Source organism: Melospiza melodia, chromosome Z (assembly GCF_035770615.1).
Source record: "Melospiza melodia melodia isolate bMelMel2 chromosome Z, bMelMel2.pri, whole genome shotgun sequence".
NCBI classification, from domain to species: Eukaryota; Metazoa; Chordata; class Aves; order Passeriformes; family Passerellidae; genus Melospiza; species Melospiza melodia.
The window spans coordinates 30,103,079-30,124,101 of NC_086226.1; the positions used below are offsets into that span (position 1 = coordinate 30,103,079).

Below are 21,023 nucleotides of genomic sequence, written 5' to 3' on the forward strand. Positions count from 1 at the left end.
GGGCCCATAATAGAATGGGTTAAATACAGTTATCTTAAAAAAATAGATATGGAAAAATGCAAAGGAGAAGAATGACATACTGTGCATAGCAATTTGCAACTGAGGCAGGGAAAATATTTTAACATTAATATAGTGTTAAATCACAATACAAAAAAATTCCCAGTGAAACCAGTAGAACAGAAACCTGAATGTTGATCTTCCATAATATATTTTAGCATATATGTTGAGCCTACCAGATCCTTTCTTCACAAAGTTTTGTAACTAACTAGTTGACCTTTTTAGCTGAAAAATTTCTTGGAGTCCTAATAATCTTTACAGCTCAGCATTCTGTCCTTGATACAATAAATGGCATAAATATTTGAAAGACATGAATCGTATCAGTTGAAAAACATGAAACGAATTACCTTCATGTGCCTGGAACTGCTCCCACCTAAACTACCTGAATACTTTTCAAGCACAAGTGCCAAAGTCAGATTTTTTCAAAATGTCAACACTCAACAACTTCCAAACCAGCTATTTTTTCAAAGAACCTAGGTGCCTCTACCATCAGTTAAAATTTCAGCTTGAATAATAGGCCTTTTTCACTTCTTACAATAATTTTGTCCTTGGCAATAGAGCCTCACTTCTAAGAAAGTTTCCCCCAAAAAACTGAGCAACTATAAATAGCATTTTATTGAGACTTATAGCCAATCAAATATATTTATAGCCAGCTATATCTTTACAAATACAAAGTTCAATGAAATCTGGGGAAACAAAATCCTATATACTGTTTGCAAATGTAAAAGAAAGCAAAGACCATTAGTGAAATCCTTCTACTGAATCAAGGAAGTTCTGTCCCACAATTTAGATGCAACAAATCCATCAGTACTCTTTAAATGGTTTGAAGATACTTGCATATCATGTACGAAAGAAGAATCTACACAGCATTAAAATATGAAAATGATTTAACTCACTGATAAGGAGTAGAAAGATAAGAGGAGGAATTTGATTAAGATGAATTCTTTCTAAGTAACAAACATGTTGTTTCAAGAAGCTCAGTGGTCATATATAGTTCTGAACCTTATTTTAAATTTTAGTCTAAATATATTCAGATGCAGTTTAAATGAACTAATGTTAGTACAAAATTATCTAGCAGTTTCAAAAGATTCTGTCTCTTGGTGTATCTCTCTGGAGTGTTTATAGTGAATTGTGTCTCTTCCCAGCCTCTTGCAGGTAGTTGATTCTGCTTTTTGTTCAGATCACAGCATTTTTGTTCACAGCATTTTTGTTCAGAACTGGCCCTCTTCTCTTTCATCTGTTCTAGTTTGAGTTCATTTCTATCCAACTGCAATTACTAGAATAGCACATAACATTTTAGAAGAACTATTTGTAGTTCAGACTGAGTTCCTTCCCATCTATTGCAAAACCAAGACACATTGAAAATGTTGTTTGCAGCCATTTTATGAGCAGCTTCAGCACTCAGATTTCTCATTTTCTCCTTGCCACTTACAGTTGCTGTTCTCTTCATCTCCCAGTTTGTAACAGCAGCTTGTATACTAGTCCCTGAGTCCCTGGATTTTGAGTTTCTGAATTTCATCTTATTACTATTACTTGATCTCTTAAAACTCAGTTCATTCTATTTTGATCTTTCTGCAATATTAGCATCTGAAGCTTTATATCACCCTAACCAACCTTTATACTTACCAAACCATTGCTTAGCACAAGCCTTATGGGAATATCATGCCTTTTGATATTTTTCTACCACACAATCACAAATCAATTAGGATGGAAAAGGATCATCAATTCCAAACTGTGACTGAACACTACAATGTCAACCACACCATGGCAATGAGTGCCACATCCTTAAACGCCTCCAGGGAAAGTGACTCCACCACTTCTTTAAGCACCAGCCCATTCCAATGTTTTATCATCTCTTCTATGAAAAATTTTCTCTCTAAAGTCCAGCCTGAGACTCCCTTGGGAAAGGCTGACACCATGTCCTCTCACTCCAGCTTGGTATCTCAAAAAGTTGCAATTGGGCCAAAATAACCAAACTTGTGTGTAGACTGGTAGTAGCACATGCGATACCAAAGAAAATTGCTGTCCCTCACCAGATTTCCTCATGAGAGAAGAATGAGGTCTATATAACCTAGCAAATCAGTTTTGTGTAGGTGACATGTTATGATCTACATGGCAAATATGTACACAGAAGAGGTGCCAGAAACATGCTGTATATCCGAATATATAAATGTACATAAAAAGCTTTTACTTCTGATTAAACCCAGGATTCAGCTGACTGACAGTTACCAAGCATTTCAAAAACCAGCTGATCTTAATAGGCAAGCATGGAATAAAACAGTCAACCTAAATACTTTTATAGTGTTCAAATAGATTTTTAGTGGTAGCTTGTTTCTATAAACACAGTTTAAAACATTAAAAAACTATTTTCCAGTATTTTTAAATCCCTATGACAGCTCAGTGGCTTTACACCTCAGAATTATTAATATCAAAGTTCCTTTTCTCTCTGCTATTGAGCTGTAAAGCCTTGAAACAAACTGAAGGAACTGAGGAGCTTTGACTCACCTCTTGTCCTTCACTTTGCAGAGCTCAAGGTTTTATTTTCTGATTACAGATTTTTATTTACTTTTCAATGAAGAAAGGGGAGAAAATCTTTCTGATTTTCATACAGACTGGGGGAAGATGGAGGAAGAGGTCCAGGAAATTGTTTCAAAACATATAAACACTCAGTTTAACAATATGCAGATACATGGAGTTTAGGCCCCTCATTTCTCTGCAGGAAGTACTCAGCAGAAAAATTGTGAGGAAAAGAGGGAAGGTTCAACAGGGATCCTGTGATACCGAACAGGAGGGATGGCATTTGCAACAACTGTATAGCCAAATACAGTGTAATATTGAAACTACCCAAAACAAAATGCAAAATGTTGTAAGGTAAAATAACATGATGTTGGAGGTTTTGCTGCAGGCTTTTTGTTTGTTTATTTGTTTTTTAATGGAAAAATAACTTTCTTGGAGTGTATAAAAGCTAATGATTTCCATGGGAAATTTTGCTTTGCGGAAAGTGTGCTTGTTATTAAAAATATCTGCCTCCCTCTCAAGCAGCAGTGATGCTCAGCTCTGGAGATAGCATGAGCTGTATGGAAGGGACAAAGCAAAATTGCAAATTGCAGACGGGGAGAAGCTTTGTCATATTAAAGGCATGAGAGGTTTTCTTCCTCTCTGAAAATTGCTCTAATGCATGGTGGACTTGGAAAGCGAACAATCAGGGAATTACACAAACTAAGAAATATTCAGGAAGCTTCAATTTCTAGTTAAACATTAAGTGTATAAAAATTATATTCTGGCTTACAGTTGATAGTAATGTCTACTACACCTACATTTGGCATTCAGCTGAGTGTTGACTTGTCACTCAAATTACATTGAGGAAGAAATTTTTAAAATAAACAAGCAAGTTTCATCTGATCAAAAATTCACAGGCAATTAATTTTAAGCATTTTATCTAGATTTCATTTGTTGAAATTTTTTTCTGTGCAGAAGGATAACTTCAAGTGCAATGAGTGACTAATGAAAAATTATAAAGCAGAACAGTTTTTTCATATGAAAAAGAAGTAATATCACTTTTTAAAAACAATCTTTCAGCAAAATATACTTTTAAAAAATACAGGTATAAGATTTGCAAAATACTGCACAAAGATCCCAGAATGAAATAATTTCTATTTAAAGATATTATTCTGAAATAAAATGTGCATTTTAAGAGCAGCTACTTTGCTAAAACACTTTATAAATGACTTCAATTAAATTCTACTCTATTATGCAATGCTATTTAAATGGTACATAAAAATTACCTTATTACCCCCCAAAAAAATGTGTCATTTCATACAGTACATATCCCCCTTTCTGTGGTATCTTTCTCTCATATAAAATAGTGAATTAATTTGCTTTTTCACTCAATCTTATGAAAAGGCAGATACTAGATTTACAATCTTTTATCTCAACCCCGTATTCAATAGTGCCAACTCCCTAGCTCAGTGTGCAGTTGGATGTCTGAATATCACATGATATTGCTTCAGTGTGCTAAACAAATAATCTAATCTGTATAAGTAATGTCTAGGAAAAAAAATCCCTGAGGAAGAATTTGAATAATATTAGACAATCATAGACACCAGGCTATCATTTTCTCCATTTGCAGGAACTTCCAATCTAACATTATAAGTGGGTTCTATGTTAAAATAATTTTAAAAGACATTAAGTTGTAGATTATTGGGAAAGGGATGAGAATTGTATAGCTAATATTTATTAATGGCTACTTAACAAATATCAATTTTTCTTGTCACATTTATTGTGAGACCCTGGTATTTTTCTCTTCTTTAACTCCTTAACTTATCATCAGCTAAAAGCATTATTCCTGACACATAGTGGTGTAAATAAGGTAAAACTGGTATTCCTGCTCAAAAAAGATGGGCCACCCATATTTCCAGCCCTGCCAGTGTTTGACTGTGGGAATCTGGGCAGGGCATGTAGCCACTGCAGGATGGTTACATGCTTCCTCTCTGTCTGATACTGCAAACCATGCTATTTAATAAGTCTGTCATCTGCCATCTGACTCTGCATTGTCAGCCTCGCAGTCCAAACCAGTTTGTGTGCCTTGACTCAGTTAAAGACCCACACAGTAACAGACTGGGTCTGCTGCTCTCTATTAGCTGAGCTGATGACTCTAGCCCTGGAGCTCAGCTACCAGCAGCCAGAATAAAGTGGAGAGCATAATCACTGACCATCTCTCGTCTACCATAAGGAAATCCTGCCTCACTAACAAGGATTCCGTATTACTGCAAGGACCTCAACTTTATGTAAACACAAGGAGCTACTGCCCTTGGGTTAGAATCAGAATAATTTTTGATTACTGGGGGACAGAATGGAGAGAAAGGCCAATACCTTCCCAAGCTGGAAGGAATTCTGGATAAGTACTCCTAAAGTGTTTAAGCTCAATGTCTGTTCAATTTCATCTGTCATTTAAAAGCATGATCTTCAGTAGCTGCTAGTATGCATTCCCTATTTGGAGTGTTCGTTCTCTTCCATAGAACAGTTTTTTCACCTGTACAGGAGTACACTTCTTCATTCTGTCCTACTATTAAAAATAATCTCTTTAGGATACTACTTCATATGTGCGAGAGGGCTTCAGCCAGTTTTCAGACACTTGGCCATTGCTCTCCAATGGAAATTCAACCAGGAATCAGGTGACACAGCTGTGCCCCTTGCAAGGGTTTCTCTTTATACTCCTTTTTGTCCTTTCTTTGACTGGTATTATTAGGAATGCAAGTTGAAATATCTCCGTGCTTCAAATGGGGACAATACTCCAATTGCTGTCCCTCTCTTGCATTTTTCCCCAACCACACTGGAAAAACAAGGAATTTCAATTTCAGAAACACCCCCTGTTTATGCGTGGTCCTCTGGCATGCAATGGCTATTCATGAGCCAGCTGAATTTTTAACCTGACCACCAAGGCACCAAAGGACACTCTCTAACCAAATACTTGGTCAGACTTGAAGTTAGCACTAACTTTAACTCACAGGACGATTACCTGTGATGGTAACTCAAAAATGAGTAAGGCCAGATGGCTCTTAAATGACTAGAGATCTGTCTGTGTTCAGAATAGACATCAAGAAGGGCACATGGCAGTCAAATATTTGGTTATCATATTTTGGTAGTAGCAAAGTAATAAGCTCACCTGTCCATCCCACAGTCACTGAAAGCTGAATTTATCAGGGCTCAAGAGATATTTCTACAATCTGCTTTCTTTACTGCGGCTATACTTCACATACAGATATTAGCACATAAAGAAAAAAACAGTTTATAATCAAACACAGATCAAAATAAAATTTAAGTATTCCTACTGAATGGCATGTTAATGGTAAGTTCTTTTTTATAATTCTTTATCATGAGATGGAACTGAAGTGATTTCTTTAGCCTAAAAGCTATCATCTGTTTACCATCTATTTTTCACTAATTACCCCCCAAAGAGTATTGTTGCTTACAAGAATGCTTTAAACTGTCATTTTACTTACAAGCAGTAATTAAACATTTCCTTTCAGTTGCCACAAAATACACAATCTCTTACTATTGTTCCTTTCAATTAGTGTAATTGAGAAATTAATTAAGTTATAGGGAGATTTCTGAACAGGATTTGTTTTCTCAGACCGTTCTTTATCTTTCACAAATTTGCTTTTTACTGCTTTAAAAAGGGGAGTGAAGCAGCATGAAAACCAGGATCAGTTCCTTTCTTCACAGAGGCAATGACAGGACTCTGATTTAATGAAACAACAATCAGAGCCCCAAGGCATGAGAAGAAAAACATCTCTCCTCTGTGCTACTCTTGGTGAAATTGTATCAAGTCTAAGGCAAGATGATTTTCTTTCTTAACGAGAAAGATACTGTAAAGATGACAACTTATTTAAAAATATCAGATATGCTGTAATGGCCTCCTTAGAGCTGCCAGTTTCAACATGAAATTTAATACCTATCCTGTCATCTTGTGCAATAATTTTCCTTATTTTTTAAACAACTTGAGTTTCTTTTTCCTTTTTTTTTTTCTTCCCCTTTTTTGAATTTACTTGGCCAGTAAGAAAGAATGTACATGCAAATAAGCGCCTAGAGGGGAGGAGCAGGAGACAAAAGGAGTTACTCCCCTGACAAGCAGACTAGGGCAAGCAGTCTAGGGAAGCAAAAGGGATCAGCTCATCCCTACTGGGTCACTTCTTCAGTTCAGTTCTGAGCATGAGCAGCATTTTCTGCAGCTCTAGGATCCATGATGGGGACATCTGGACCTGGGCACTGAATGCACACTTGTCAATCACCTATTTCCTTTTCGATGTAATGTTTTTTAAGATGTGTGTTAATTCTGCTTATCAGAAGCCCTGGTTTCCTCTGGCATGGCCTTCACCTCAAACCACCATCCTGCTGCACAGAAACATTGCATAATGCTAAATTCTGTGTGTCCCACAATGCCTTTAGCTAAATTGGCATGCTTAGTTGTGAGCACTTCACCCACAGGAAATCCAGTTATTTCAAGAAGCAAATTGAAGTAGCAATTTAGAAAAGAAATATAGAAAAATGTATAATTAGGTTGAAATTATGTAACTTCGTATCTATTGTTTAATAGTTGCAATGAAAAGAAGAAGAAAGTAAGTTTTATTAACAATGTAATTGTTACATCTGCTTGGTGTTGTGCCAACAGCTATGCTACCAGCAGCACCAGCACACACAAGACAGGAACACTGGCACAATACAGCTGCTGATCTCTGATAAAACTTAATTATGGCTTCCCAGTTCCTTTTGTATTAATTAGTGAAAAATGCCAATTCATCAAAAAGAACTTTCTTTTTTAATGCACCTATTTTCCCATTTTTCACTTCCATGTCAAGATATTTGCAGGCCAGTAAGTTTATCTTACATGGGAAGATCTGTTCAAAGCTAAAGGGAGAAACAAAGAGATTCTTCAGTAAGTAAAGTTGCTCTGTTAAAGGATGTATTGCTTTTCTTGACCTCTGATCAGAGACCCAAAACTGGCATTCCCTCATTTCACAGCAATGTCTTAATGATGGGGAAATGGTTCTTCTAGGCTGGGCAGGGCATCTCCCAGTGTCTCTTCTACTTGTCTATTACATGCATATCAGATAAAGACAGAAACTTCTCTTGTCCCTTGTTGGGACAAAAAAAAATTGATACAGACGATCACATTTGACCTTGCTTTTCCAGGAATGCATAATCACTTATATAAAATCAGGGTGCTGGGAAGCATGAAGAATCATCCCATGCACATGCTATTCATGGGGAAGAAAAGCCTACACAGGGCCATTGGCTGCAATCCATCCACCTCCCTGCAGGCATTTCACATGTCAGACAAATGCAGTACTAAGATTTTTTTAAGACCCATAGGAGCTTAAAGGAGACCAGACAACCTCTGCTCTGAACAGGTAACCTCATTAATACTATCATTACTTTACAAACTATTGTTTAATATCTGCAGTGTGAAAACTTGCATATTTTATTTGAGAGTACAGCTAGATACTCTAGCATGACACAAAGAGCCCTTCCACTTAAAAATGAGACTTGAAGACTACAACTTATTTTTTAGATAATCTAAGACTCTTTTTTGAACTGTTCAGGTGTCCAGCGTCACGTAGAAGACTGAGTTTAACAAACAGTATCACACAATATTAATGCATTCTTCACCAATACTTGCAGCCATCTTGACAAACTGCTCTTCATCTTCACGTTCACAGCTGTTTTGTTTCATTTTTTCTTCTAAACTACCCTTAATCTTCTTTTTGTTACCTTAGATTTTTATAGTCTTGAAGCATACACACTTCAGAGGCATCCTTAGAGAAATAAATTTATGGCATCTGAAGGCTTCTTTGATAATTGACAGCCATGGCAGGAAAGTAATATTCCAAGCAACCTTTTGTACTCTCCTGAAAAGCATCATTACAGACCTCATGGTTCCAGAGGAATGGCTGAGCAACAGGATGTATTCTCTTACATTCCAGAATTATGGAACTTACTCACTAGGTACAGGAAAAAAAACCCCTTCAATTTGTAATGACTTAAAGATAATTTTTTAATTAGAATAAAAATGAGGTATATATGAGAACTACAGGCTCTATCAGGAATGGAAAAGCCAATGAAACACTCGGCAAAGAACAAATTTTAAGGCAATTTATAGCTTTCTTCAAACAAGTAGACTAATTATTCCTGTAATAGTTCTGGTTATGAAGACATAATTCAATGCATTGACCACTTGATCATCCGAATGCATCAAATCTTACATAAAGAGTAGGTCTTACTTTTTATTCTCCAAAACAATGCAAAAAGTTCTTAGTAACAGTGGATTGCTTCCCAAATCTCCATGGAGATTTAACTCTCAAATTAATGTTGATACTGTACTTCTGTGCTGATCATTTCTGCAGAAACATTAGGGAAGGCTTTAATTCAGTATAGCTGGGTTCATTCAAAAGTGAAGCCACAGAGCTGTAACTGTTAAAGAAAAAGAACAGAGCTTCTGTGAAATAATACCTTTATTTTCTTTCCCATCTTTTTTCAGAACAAGAAGGAGAAATAGAGAGTGCTTTGAGGAAATGGGCAAAACACCTATAAGGTGCTATGGAAAAAAACACGAAAAGAGTAAAAGGCTAATAAAGAGTTCTTAAACAATTCTACAAACAATTCTAAAGACCTAAGCATTCCTCATAGTTTCTTCCACTTAAAGAAATACGGTTTATGAAGTGCATATTTATTTCTTCCCATCCTAAGTATTTTAGAACCACTCAACTCAGCACCTGAAATTTTAGGAAAATTTGCTTTAGAGTTAAATAAAGGATCCTTTATTTCCAGAGCAAGAGAACCAATTTGCACTCTAGTACCACTGGCTGTGACTATGATAGTCTGCCATGTGTACTGTTGTTTGGGCCAATGGGTAATTCACTTTTATTCTGAGCTAGTCCCCCAAACACCACTACAGCACTGACAATGGTGTCTCACGGAAAAGCTGCAGTGCAGGACCCCTGCTGAAGCTGAGGAGGCACCTGCATAGCCCTGGCAAGGAGGACTCTTCCTGGTAGGCAATGCAAAACACTTGGTTTTGCTAAAAAAATTGGTTTTGAAAAGAGCCTTTCTTTTTTCGTTCAGTTTTTAAAGCATGAAATAGATAAATAAAAGATCACCTTTTCATTATTCCAGAGATATTTGATGTAGACCACACGGGAAACCTTGCAAAGAGAACAGCAGTGCACCCTCAATAGAGAAACCTGGGCTCTGTGAAAACCATAATGAGGTGCTGAGGCAAGAAAAACCTTTTCATTTGCATTTTGCTTTTAAACTGAATCTGAAAAAGATCTGGAAGAATTCAGAATGTCTTCCCACTAAATCAATATATTTTGAAGCTGTACAGACAATGAAATTTTGAGTAATCATAATCAAATATAGCATAAGGATCTGCAATGCTAATTCCTGAAACAGAATATTGCTTCCACTAAAACTTCAGTGTAATGTAAGAACCTCACTCCAGATAATAACTACCTAACAATTAGGTGGTAACCTAACAATTTTAAGGCAGCAACCACTTCAGGTATAACCTGGCACTTCCTTCTGTTTTTTAAAGCACAAATTGATGGCTAAAACAGAAGCTCTCTTGGCCACCCAGGAAGAGCATGTTAGAAATGGCATATAATGAATGGTATAGTGCAAAACTTTGTTTTGAGAAATTTTCTGCCTTTAGCCCTGGTGTGGTGCAGAAATGCAGGCTAACACTCTGAGGAGCTGCCTTCAGCGGCTGCAGACAGAGACAGCTCATTTTCTCAGCCTACCTGATTGATCCCTCCTCTGCTCAGAACTGTACTGCAAATTTAAAAGCCACATGCAATGGGGCTTACACCTAAATTAATGGATATGCCACAGCACAATGCTTTCATTATTAATTTTTACCCTTTTCTTCTCCTTTTTCACATTATTCTATGTAGTTACATCACTGGGCCCTCCCCAGGAAGCTCTAACTTTCTTGAGGTTAAGTGATACTGAATCGTTTGGAAAATGAAAGCTTTCTTTTCCTGCCATGGAAAGCATGGTGCAAGGTTTAGATGAGTGTCCTATCTTCTCCAAACCACACAAAATAGACTGGTTTCATGGAGAGTTTTGAGGAAGAAGAGGACAAATGGTCTCTGCCAGATGCAGAGACTGCCTTAGAAAGAGACCCGGGGACTGAGGGCAGTGCTGGTAGACTGAGAAATAATGAAAGAAAATAAAGCTGAAGTAAAACCAAGGAAGAGCAAAGGTTTATATCTGTTCCAAATAATATCTCATTTTGGTACTATTTTGCAAGGTTATACTGTTCTCTACTATCTTAAATCATAAACTTTTGCGGAGCAAGTGCCTGTTTTTTAAATATTCTGCAAACAAATCTAAACCACAATCTCTCACCAATAAAAAAAAGGTATCTTTTCATTTACTGAGTTACATATACTGTTGGTTTTATTGTGCTATCATTTTTCATGCAGAGTTACTCTCTGACTGTTATAGCTTTGTTTTGAAATCAATGGACCAATGTAGTTCATCAGAGTTTTAAATCTCTATTTTCCATTTTTACACCAGATTTCAGATTTTTTTCCTAGCAACACTTCTTAAAGAGTAAATACTGCTCATGCCTTACAGCTGCACCTGACGGAGTAGGGATTATCAGATGCTATTTTGTCTCTGCTCATGCAACTCAAAACTTCCTGGCTGGCTGAACTGGGCAATGTGATATAGTAATCCAGGTAATCATTCCATTGATCATCCTCACTTCAGTTCTCTTCTTTTATTTGCACTGTCCGCATACAGAAGCTGCTGTTCAAAGTGAGGGGAAATGCAGGCGGAAATAGAAGGTTCATCTCTATCTCTTTGCCAAAAATTCAGAATGTGTGTCAAATGACACTCTAAATTCTTTCAGATGACATCATGTACTGCCCAATGAGAGGTTCTTGCTTAGCCATCAACAAATCCCTCAACACATGCTCCTCTGTCAGCCACAGTTCTTCCCTAAAACAAGTCAACATCATCTACCCCATGGTGCAGTCCCTGTTGTTTCTTTCATCCTCACTTCCTCACATATTCTTTGGCTCCTGCCATTTCAGACTGGTTTTCCTTGCAGGCATACCATAGGAAAAAGCCAGAGATGCCTTTCCACTATCTCTGTTACACTGACCAGTCATCTTTTGAGGCTCTCTGCCTCAATTTTCCTTTAAGTCATCCTTTTGGGTTGCCTCTGGTGTCAGTGGTACTCCTGGCTGAGGTGGGGCCACATCCATCCTCTGATGCTGCCTGATGATGCCCAAACATGGGCTGAACAACATCACACAGTGTGCAGGAATAAAGCAGCAACACAGACAGATGGACTCTTCAGCCAGGTGATCACCCACCTCTCTTACTTACATTCCCTACTCAATCAGGGGAAGCAAAGGCCTATGCCTTAAAAAATGTTGAAAAATTAAAAAGGATTGGGAGGTATCTTACATAGGGAAATTAACTCCACAGATTCTAGTTACCAGCTTCTTCATATGCACAAAAAGAAACACCCGAAGACTTCACTTCTCATTTTAAAAAATTCTCAGTGTTTTCCTCAAAACTTTATAAAATTACTTTTACATATACATCAAATTCTGACTAACAAATATTTTGTCTAGAAGGAGATTGTATAGTTATCTTTCTGAAAATTACATTTTCCTAACACCAACCTGTGAAAACATAGCACTGTGAATTTTTATTTTAAAAGCCCTTTTATTATGCTTAAGTAACTAGCATTTAGAAAAATGTTTTCTGAAGGTTTTTTTCCCTTTGGTAGCATAAGATGTAAAAGGCAGGTCTAGTGTATTTTATGAAAACAAATGGAGTTAAAAGCATTCTACTGCTACATTTATTACTGCTTGTCCTTTCTAATACATTTTCTTGAATTAGTGTTACAATATTTTTCCAAGGTTAATAACTACTTGAATTAAACTGTTAATTTATCACACAAAACAATACAAAAGGGCTTTTAAAACACTCATTTGAAGGGAAAATGCTTTGATTATTTTGCTTTCCACTGCACTCCAAAGCATTTATAAATATTGCATGTCTTATTTATACAAATTACTATGTTCTCAAAGTATACATGTGCTAATTTCTCAAATATTGAGAAAAAGAGTGAGATTGGGAAAGAACTATGATGTACAAGTCAATATAAAAATAATAAATCCTTCTTTCTTCCCCTTTTCCCTAACAAAGTAAAGAAAAAAAACCCATAATCTTTCACAAAAAGGATTATCTTCTCACTCCTAATATTATATTAGATAATATTGACGGCTATTTCCTTCTATCCATTTACAGGACATAAGCACAGTTATTCTAGTGCAACTTGGATAATTGCTACCTGCTATAGCTATCTGGTGTGAATCACAGTTTTCGCTTGTTAAATTTGTAAATTGTGCTGTGTTTGAACAGAAAGTTTGAAGCCCAAAACTTAGTTCCTTGTTTTTTGTTTCTCACTTTTTAAAAAAAATCTATTTAGTGTGGGGACCTATGGTAATTACTGTGGAAAGAAAGCAGATTGTGTGTAAAATCTGACTCTGGAATAACTTCATACCTTCACAGCTAATTTTATATAGTCATCGTGAACATGGTTGCAATTGTAATGAGCTTGCTCTGCAGTTTCATATGGAAAACTGCTAGAAACCTAATCCATAATGCAAGACAGCAGAACACTTTATAGGTATATTACCCACAACACAGCAATAAATCAGAGACAGTCCCATCTGCCATTTTAGAAGCAGCAGGAGCCTATTACAGTTTGGCACAGGTATGGTGCAGCCGGGTGGAGAGCACTAGGCTTGCACAGTACCTGCTGCCAGGAGGGACCGAGCGCCTTTTCAGAGCAAAGGCAAAAATCACCACCCGATTCCCCCAGCAAGAATGGGGTAATGAGAAGATGAAACAATAATAAAGTATCAGGACAAAAGAGGAGAGCATGTTCTGACTAATTTATATATCTCTCCAAAGTTTTGCTCTCAAACTAAACATCATATTCAGTTCAACTTGCAGAGAAAAAAAAAAATTTGATTTTTTTAATGTTGTATCATTAAAGGTGAGTACTTTCTGATTTTTGCTTGGGAGAGGGAAAATATTTTGTTCCCTGAATTTTTATAATGCTATCTATCATTCTTTCCTGTTTCAAAAATTGTGAAGACCAATGTCAATATCACAAGTATGTGCAGCAAAAATCCAAGTAATCATTATAAACAAAACACTGATAAAGATGAGAAAGAGAAAGAAAGTGATGGCAGTGAAGGCCTTATCATGACACAACAAATATTCTCATGCTCAGTGAATAAGCTTCTGTCTGCACAGCCCACACTAGTTCTCATGGCTGAGAATTTACATATTCATTTATATGTCAGTTGATTTCATGATGGCCTTAATTACACATCAAGTTAAAAGATGCATATAAATGAAAGGATTAATGTACCTACAAGTTCTATTATGTGCATGTTCTATCAAATAAAAGGATGCATCCTGTGAACTAGATTACCTGAAAAGATTTTTCTGAGATTCAGCTGTTTTTTCCCTTCCAGAATGTTTTCCCTTTCAGAATATTGAGGGATACCAAGTATCTTTTAATAGCTTGCTTTGTTCTAATAAATCTCATTGCTTTCTACAAGGACCAATAAGGCTCACAGAAGCCAGGAATACTACATCTGTACAATTAGCAGTCAGTGATATGATGTATGCCAAAACAGCATAAGATGCTTCAGAAATAATCTTAAAGCCAACACTTACAGACCCTTCTCTAACTATAAGACTGGACTTCCAAATAAAATCACAAATCCAGGAATTATAACTACCAGAAACAATCCACAAATACTATGGTGTGCAATGACTCTCAGTCATGCCTAAATATTTAGGGAATAATGAATTTTGTTGTTCACAATACTGTGATGACTATATGGCTTCTGATAAAATGAATACTTACTACTGAGGTCCTAACATGTACAAAGCTGTTAGCAACTCTTGTACTTGATCACTTGATAAAACACTTCAAAATTCTTTACCATTTAAAATACTGCACTGTGGCAAAGCTGAATAGGATATATGTCTGTGTAAGCTGATGGGAATTTTCTAAAAACCTGCAAAAGTAGAGAAACCCTGCTGAGAAAAGGGTTTGCTTTATTTTCCTGTTTTGGTTTGGGTTTTTTTGGTTTTGTTTTGGTTTCATTGTGGGGTGGTTTTTGTTTGTTCGTTTATGTGTTTTTTTCAAGTAGGTCTAATTCAAGGATAAAGGAAACCACCCCTCATCTTCCAAAATAAATAATTCCTTTGGTGTGCCAAGTATGCTGTGCTTCAAGATTTATCTTCCAAGTCACTCACCTTCTTCAGCAGCCATATGACATGACTTATTGCTAAAATTATGCTTTATAAATGAAAACAGGCTATTTTTAAGTAAAGAATCACAGAACATTTTTGTGTTACAGTATTGTCAGACTTTCTAAAAACTACTATCAGCCCCAGAAAAGCATTACTTCCATTTTTAAAAACCATGTGTAAACCATGAAAAGCTACTGAACTTAGAAATCAGTACTTAATGAGTACTTTGCTGCTCACATCACACCCAATCCAGTAATAACATTCTATGACTTCACTCTTGCAAATTCGTCTGTGTGTCTAAAATTCAGGTTCTGCAAATTGCTGTTTGAACATCTGCTCAATTTAAGCAAAAAAAAAAAAATCCATAAATCTAAATTTTCAAAGATTTTATGAATAGCATATTATGTGTAGGCATTGGAAACTTTATCAGTTTCACTCTATTTCATCTGACTCAAGTCCAGCATGGATATCTGTATTTAGTTTAATAAAATATATACACCACAAGCTGGTGTAAGCCTAGCTAAATAGTGATGTGGTCTTGAGTTGGCCACAGCTCTTCCTTTCCTATGAATTTCCATCATGACCAGAACAGCCATTTCCCAGATTCATGTGGATATACACAAATCCCTGATACTTACAGATGACATAGTTACAAATATCTAAAATTTTCCAGAAATATTTCCTAAGAACTGAAGTAGTTTTAATGAACACGCCAAGAACACGGTATTCACCTTGCTCCACTTTCAGTTTAACCACCAACTGCTTGAAACTCAAGAAAACATGGAAGTGATGTCTCCCATTCCTCTTTAGGAAGATGCAGAGGTGTCACTGGCTGGATGAGTGGCTACAAGCTTTGATTTACTCTGTGGCAGAGCCCCTCCACTGCACCCTAAAGCAACTGCCCAGCGAAGGAAGATCAGAGAGGCGGCCCCCAGTTTTGGAAGGGAGGACCTCAGCTGCATCACTGCCCAAGGTGGCAAAGCTGTGTAAGCTGAGTGTGTGTGTGTACACACACCTGGAGAGGCAGGGAAGTGGGAACATGTCCCCCCCACAGCTCCCCCAAAGCACCCCAAGGTGCTGCTATCTCTTGCAATGCATGCCAGGTATTTCCCCACGGACTGAGAGGGCAATTTAGATATCCTGTGTGTGTGTGTGTGTGTGACAGACAGACCAGAAAAGCTGGGGCAAGGCCTCGTGCTGCAAAATCTAAAGATGCCTGCTGCCCTAATTCGGTTATTCCTTTCAAAAGGTTTCTTTTGATGCTTAAGAAATGAAAAATTGGCAATCTGAGCTCCAAATCCCAATGCTAGCTATATAAAAATGCACAATATCGTATAATTATGTAGTACTTGCTTACTACTTACAACTTACTGGTTGCTTTTAAATTAATTTTATATAGTTATTACTTTTTCTCTGTAAAAAGGTACATTTAAGTTATCCTCTTCTTTTGAACTAGACTGATTTAACTGAAGACATGCTCAAAGACCATAAATTAAGAGATAAAATAAAAGCAATATATGGAGTTAGAAAATGTTCTTTGGGACATTGAAGGCAATTGTAATTTTTTCCCACTTCCTATATGTGTATAATTTAATTAAATATTTTTATGTCTCTCATATTGCTTGCAATTGGCAAAAATTGTCTTATTCTTTTTTCAACGCCTTATGTGGTTTGAGTTCTATTAGACAATAAACAATATATATAAAATGATAGCATAAAGATAATGGAAAATGATAGCATAAGGAAAATTACAATAAATTAAACAATAACCTCCCAAGCTCATACCTGGTATTTTATCAAACCAATTTAACAATCTTTATGCTATGAGACAATCTGTATGCCACTACAAATCTTGCCTCTAATAGCTTGTTGTTCCTTGATACTTTTTGCCTATGACACAATGTAACAGAGGAAATTTTAACCTATCTTAAATCATGAAAATTCTTTGACACTCACAGCATCAGGCAAACATCTTCCTGCTGGGAACTGCCAACATCTAAAGGAGGAAATATTTAACTAATGATCTTCACCTCCTTGTCAAATGACTGCTCATTTTGCCTTCTTTATTTCACACTAGATTGTTAACAAGTTTAGCATATGCATTTCTGGTTCTTTCAAATAAATGTCTTTGAAAAGGCAAAAATCTTTGAGAGGTGCTGACTTTCTAAACATTATAAAATGTCAGAGGTGTTGTCACTTAGAATATTGCTTTTAGTTATTACTGCATTTCTCTTTGACTTACACCAAAGTCAGGAAGGAGAGAGTGCTAAGATTACATTGATTGTTGATTTATTCAGTGCTTTTCTAAGGTAGAATGGTCCATCAAAGTTTATTACTGTAAAGAGAATATGGATTAAGTAGACCTGAACAGGACATCTCTCTCCTTTTTTAGGTATAAGCCCTTCACTAATTCATACCAGAATCTGATGTATGTATTAAATCTGAGAGACTTTTTTTCCTGTGAGAACAGTTCCACTACTTCAGCAGAAAAAAGACTGAACTTCAGCAGAGTGAACAGAATGTATCAATGCATTCTTTTTTGTACTGCTTCTCAGAGCACAAGTTTACTGTCCATTTCCTACATCTGATGGCTTATAATCACTCTTAATTTTCTGATACATTTTGGCCCATAAGAGTAAACCTGTGGAACAGTATTTGCTTCATTAACATGTTGTGATTTCTCTCAGCATGTAGTGATTGGCACAGATCAAATGCTTTGATAGAGTTTGACATTTGGCTTAATGAAATATCGTTCTTCTCTTCCTGTGTGTAGTTCTTCCATTTCGAACTATGTTTGTTCTAGTTTTGCATACCTTGAGCTTTGGAAGGACCTGAATGAGAGAGATTTCAGCAAATATTTTATTTCTGGCTGCTTTCAGAGTGAGAAGGACCAGAAATTTCCTTTAATTGGTTGCATTCCACAGATACATTCATGATGTTATTCAGAGAAGAATCAAATATGAACCTCTTTCTTACCTCCACTATCATTCTGTGTTGCCTAGAAATTCATACTCATTTCATTATTTTACGTAATTCTTACAAGGAAACAAATGGAACCAATAAATATACAACTCAAGATATACTTGTCTAAAAAAAGAAGTTGATCCTGGCCCTTCAAGTCCAAAAAAATGAAAGAAGTCCCCCTCTTTTTTTTTAATTTCAGAAGAAAAAAACCAAAACAATACACTATGCAGAAATAGATTATAGAATATATTAAAACTCTGAAATCTGTACCTGGAATTTCATCTACCTTTTTCTAAAGTGTCAGATACATGAAACATAAAAAAATTTTGTCTGCCAGTATTTTAGACAATATAATGACAAGATGGGTACAACAAAATGATGTTGAATGCCATTTATGTAGTTTGCAGAATAAAGACAAATATAGAATACCCTTTAAGAATTTGTAGTAATGACTTATGCTATAAACAAAGATTCATTTTAAAATAAGATGAAACTATGATAAAGAAATGGTTAAGAATGTACAGACAAATCTGTACAGTTGTTATCATTGTATCAGGGTCCAGGCTCTCAGAAATCAGTAGAAAAATAGTATTTGCTCAAGACATCCTTTTAGCCCTTAATAAACAGCATAAGAATAGATTCCAAAAAATAAGAAAAATATTTTCTCAAGGATATAAATATGCAATTTCTGGCTTATTTCTTAAATTTCTGATTGTCAGTGCCATGCTATTCTTTACCTCAGAAGTCAGGAAACAAGTCAGAAGAAAAAAAACAAAAGAAAAAATGAATGTGTTGAGAATGGCAGGAGCTGAAAAATGCTGGATATCTCCATGCTAATTTTTAACAATGTGTGTGCATAAAATCAGAGAGCAAACAAATAAACAGAAAGTTTTGTTTGCTGTTTTGCAAAAAGATGAGAAATGCAATACTGATTGATTGTTGCTGGGTTTTAATTTACAAAACAAGTGCAATTGACATGGCTTTACTCAGCACAGTTTAAAATACACAGATATATTTACGATGTACTATATTTCTGATGCTCAAAATATTGTGATATACTGCTTCAGCCAGCAAGATCTGAGGATAATGATTGACATGAGATTTCAGGTGAATAGTGACATTTCTTCTGATTTCTTAAATCTATGTATATGTGTGCATATATGTTGACCCTAGCCTGTAATGATGCTGCAGTCATACTAAATGTCCATGGTTATGAGATTTCTGTCCCAGCTTCCTAGAAATGTCCCATTTAGAAAAAATTACTTTCCTTCTTGTTCACAGAACAGACCTAATGAGCCAGTTGAGTCAGGTAACCCACCAGGATTAGCCCTTTGACATTATACTGAGATGAATAAGGGGGTTTCGTCACTGACAGAACTCATTTGGTTTTAATGATCATCTCTACTCTCTTTCTAAACCTCATATTCTAACTTATATTTTATGACACACTACAGTGTGTGAAATTTCTTGCTTCCAAACTTGAACTGTTTTGCTTCCAAACTTGTTTTTGAACTGTTTTGTCAGCCACAAGCAAATTTTTCTGTCACTGAATTTACCTTTTCCTGTCTCTCACATGCTGAACCCATGATCTGGATGCAATTTGAGCTTAACAAAACTGTATATAAACCCTTCTTCACCCACACATTCTCATTTCCTCCCTCTTTGCTTCCTTGTAAAGAAAATCCCCCAGTCCATCCTACTCTTTTTTTCCCCCTCTTTCCTTCCCAGCAAATTCAGGTCATTCCCCTTCATCCTCAGCAGATGCCAGGGTCATCCCCTTGGCTATTTAGTCTCTGCCAGTTTTCTCCCCCAGGTTTGTATTACATCATACTGTGATTTCTGCCCAGTTTGCCCTTCTGGACCTTGTTATGGACACATGCCAAATACCATTGCTCAGGCTGTGTTTCCTATTTGCTGATGCAAACTTTGATTTCACTACTTTGCCCAGCTGCTCACTACCTCTCCCCTGCTATGGCTCCTCCAGTTCCCCATTTACTATAGCAATGAATTTTGTCATCTTTTAAGCACCTCTAATTCTGCATGTTCTTTTTGTCCCTTCCTGAGGTTCATTCTGATCCTTTCTTCCTTATGCCATCATTGCTAGCCATATCTTCCAGTTGCATGCCTTGATCCACGCCTGTCTCTGATTTTTATTACACAACTGACAGTTTTAATTAGTACTTCATGAAGATCCAACCGTGTAGCCCTTCATATCTTTTTAATTCCAATCTTACACGGAATAAAACAACTTTTAATTCCTGCTTCATAGTGAACACTCTTCCACTAACCTTCCTCTACTTTTCCATGTCTGGCCAAAATCCTTTTTGACCTTGGAGAGGACCTTACAAATCATGGAGTCACATGTAAACAATACTGTTACTAAGCAAATGAAGACCTTTTCTGAGCACTCCTCTGAGGAAGTTACAAGCAAAACTAATTGAATTGGTCTGGTCCTCATGTCATGCCATTCTTTTGACATGTTCAAGGATGATCCCTGAACTGCACTCCAAAGGAATGACCGGAAATTGTAAAGACATGGCCAAGCTACCAAGGTCAAGGCCATGGTTGAAGCTACCTAGTTCAACTGCCTACAGAACGTAGCAGAGGGATACAAAGCAAGTCTGAAGCAAGGGACAGAGTTTTCACAGAAGACTACAAAGGAAGTTGAACATAAGAACCAGCTTCTCTCTAAGCAAAGTAGGTTCCTGCAAAAATATACTGATCTCATGGAGAGTTCTGAACTCCTTTGTGTTCAATGACATCTGCCAAAGGCTTCACACGCTACTAGACCATTTCATGTAAAGAGTTAAAACATCCCATTAATCCATTCCACAACCTGAGGAGTTGTGAGAAAGTGAGTTACCTTTTCTTGGTATTGTCGTCGTGATGAATCCAGGGACTGGATGAGGGCAGTGGCATGACCAACAAACATGGCATAGCAAGTAGCCCCCACGATCATACTCAGCATTGTTATCCAGAGGTCGGACATGCTGACGGGGGCGCGGGCCCCGTACCCAATGCAGAGCATGTGGCTCATGGCTTTGAAGAGTGCATAGGAGTACTGCTTTCCCCAGGAATCGTTCTGCAAGAAAAGAGACAAGTGACTGAGCCTGCAAGCCGCTGGAGAAAAAATTACATTT

The 21,023-nt window shown here is 36.7% G+C and overlaps 1 protein-coding gene across 1 annotated transcript in view; it reads right to left on the reverse strand.

The window, feature by feature from the left end:
- The window catches only part of HCN1 (hyperpolarization activated cyclic nucleotide gated potassium channel 1), a 194,691-nt gene that overhangs the window by 47,984 nt on the left and 125,684 nt on the right, over window positions 1–21,023 (reverse strand). The window contains exon 4 of the mRNA XM_063180279.1: window positions 20,747–20,965. Within this exon, the coding sequence (XP_063036349.1) occupies window positions 20,747–20,965 (219 nt within the window). The remainder of the gene's footprint in view (window positions 1–20,746; window positions 20,966–21,023) is intronic.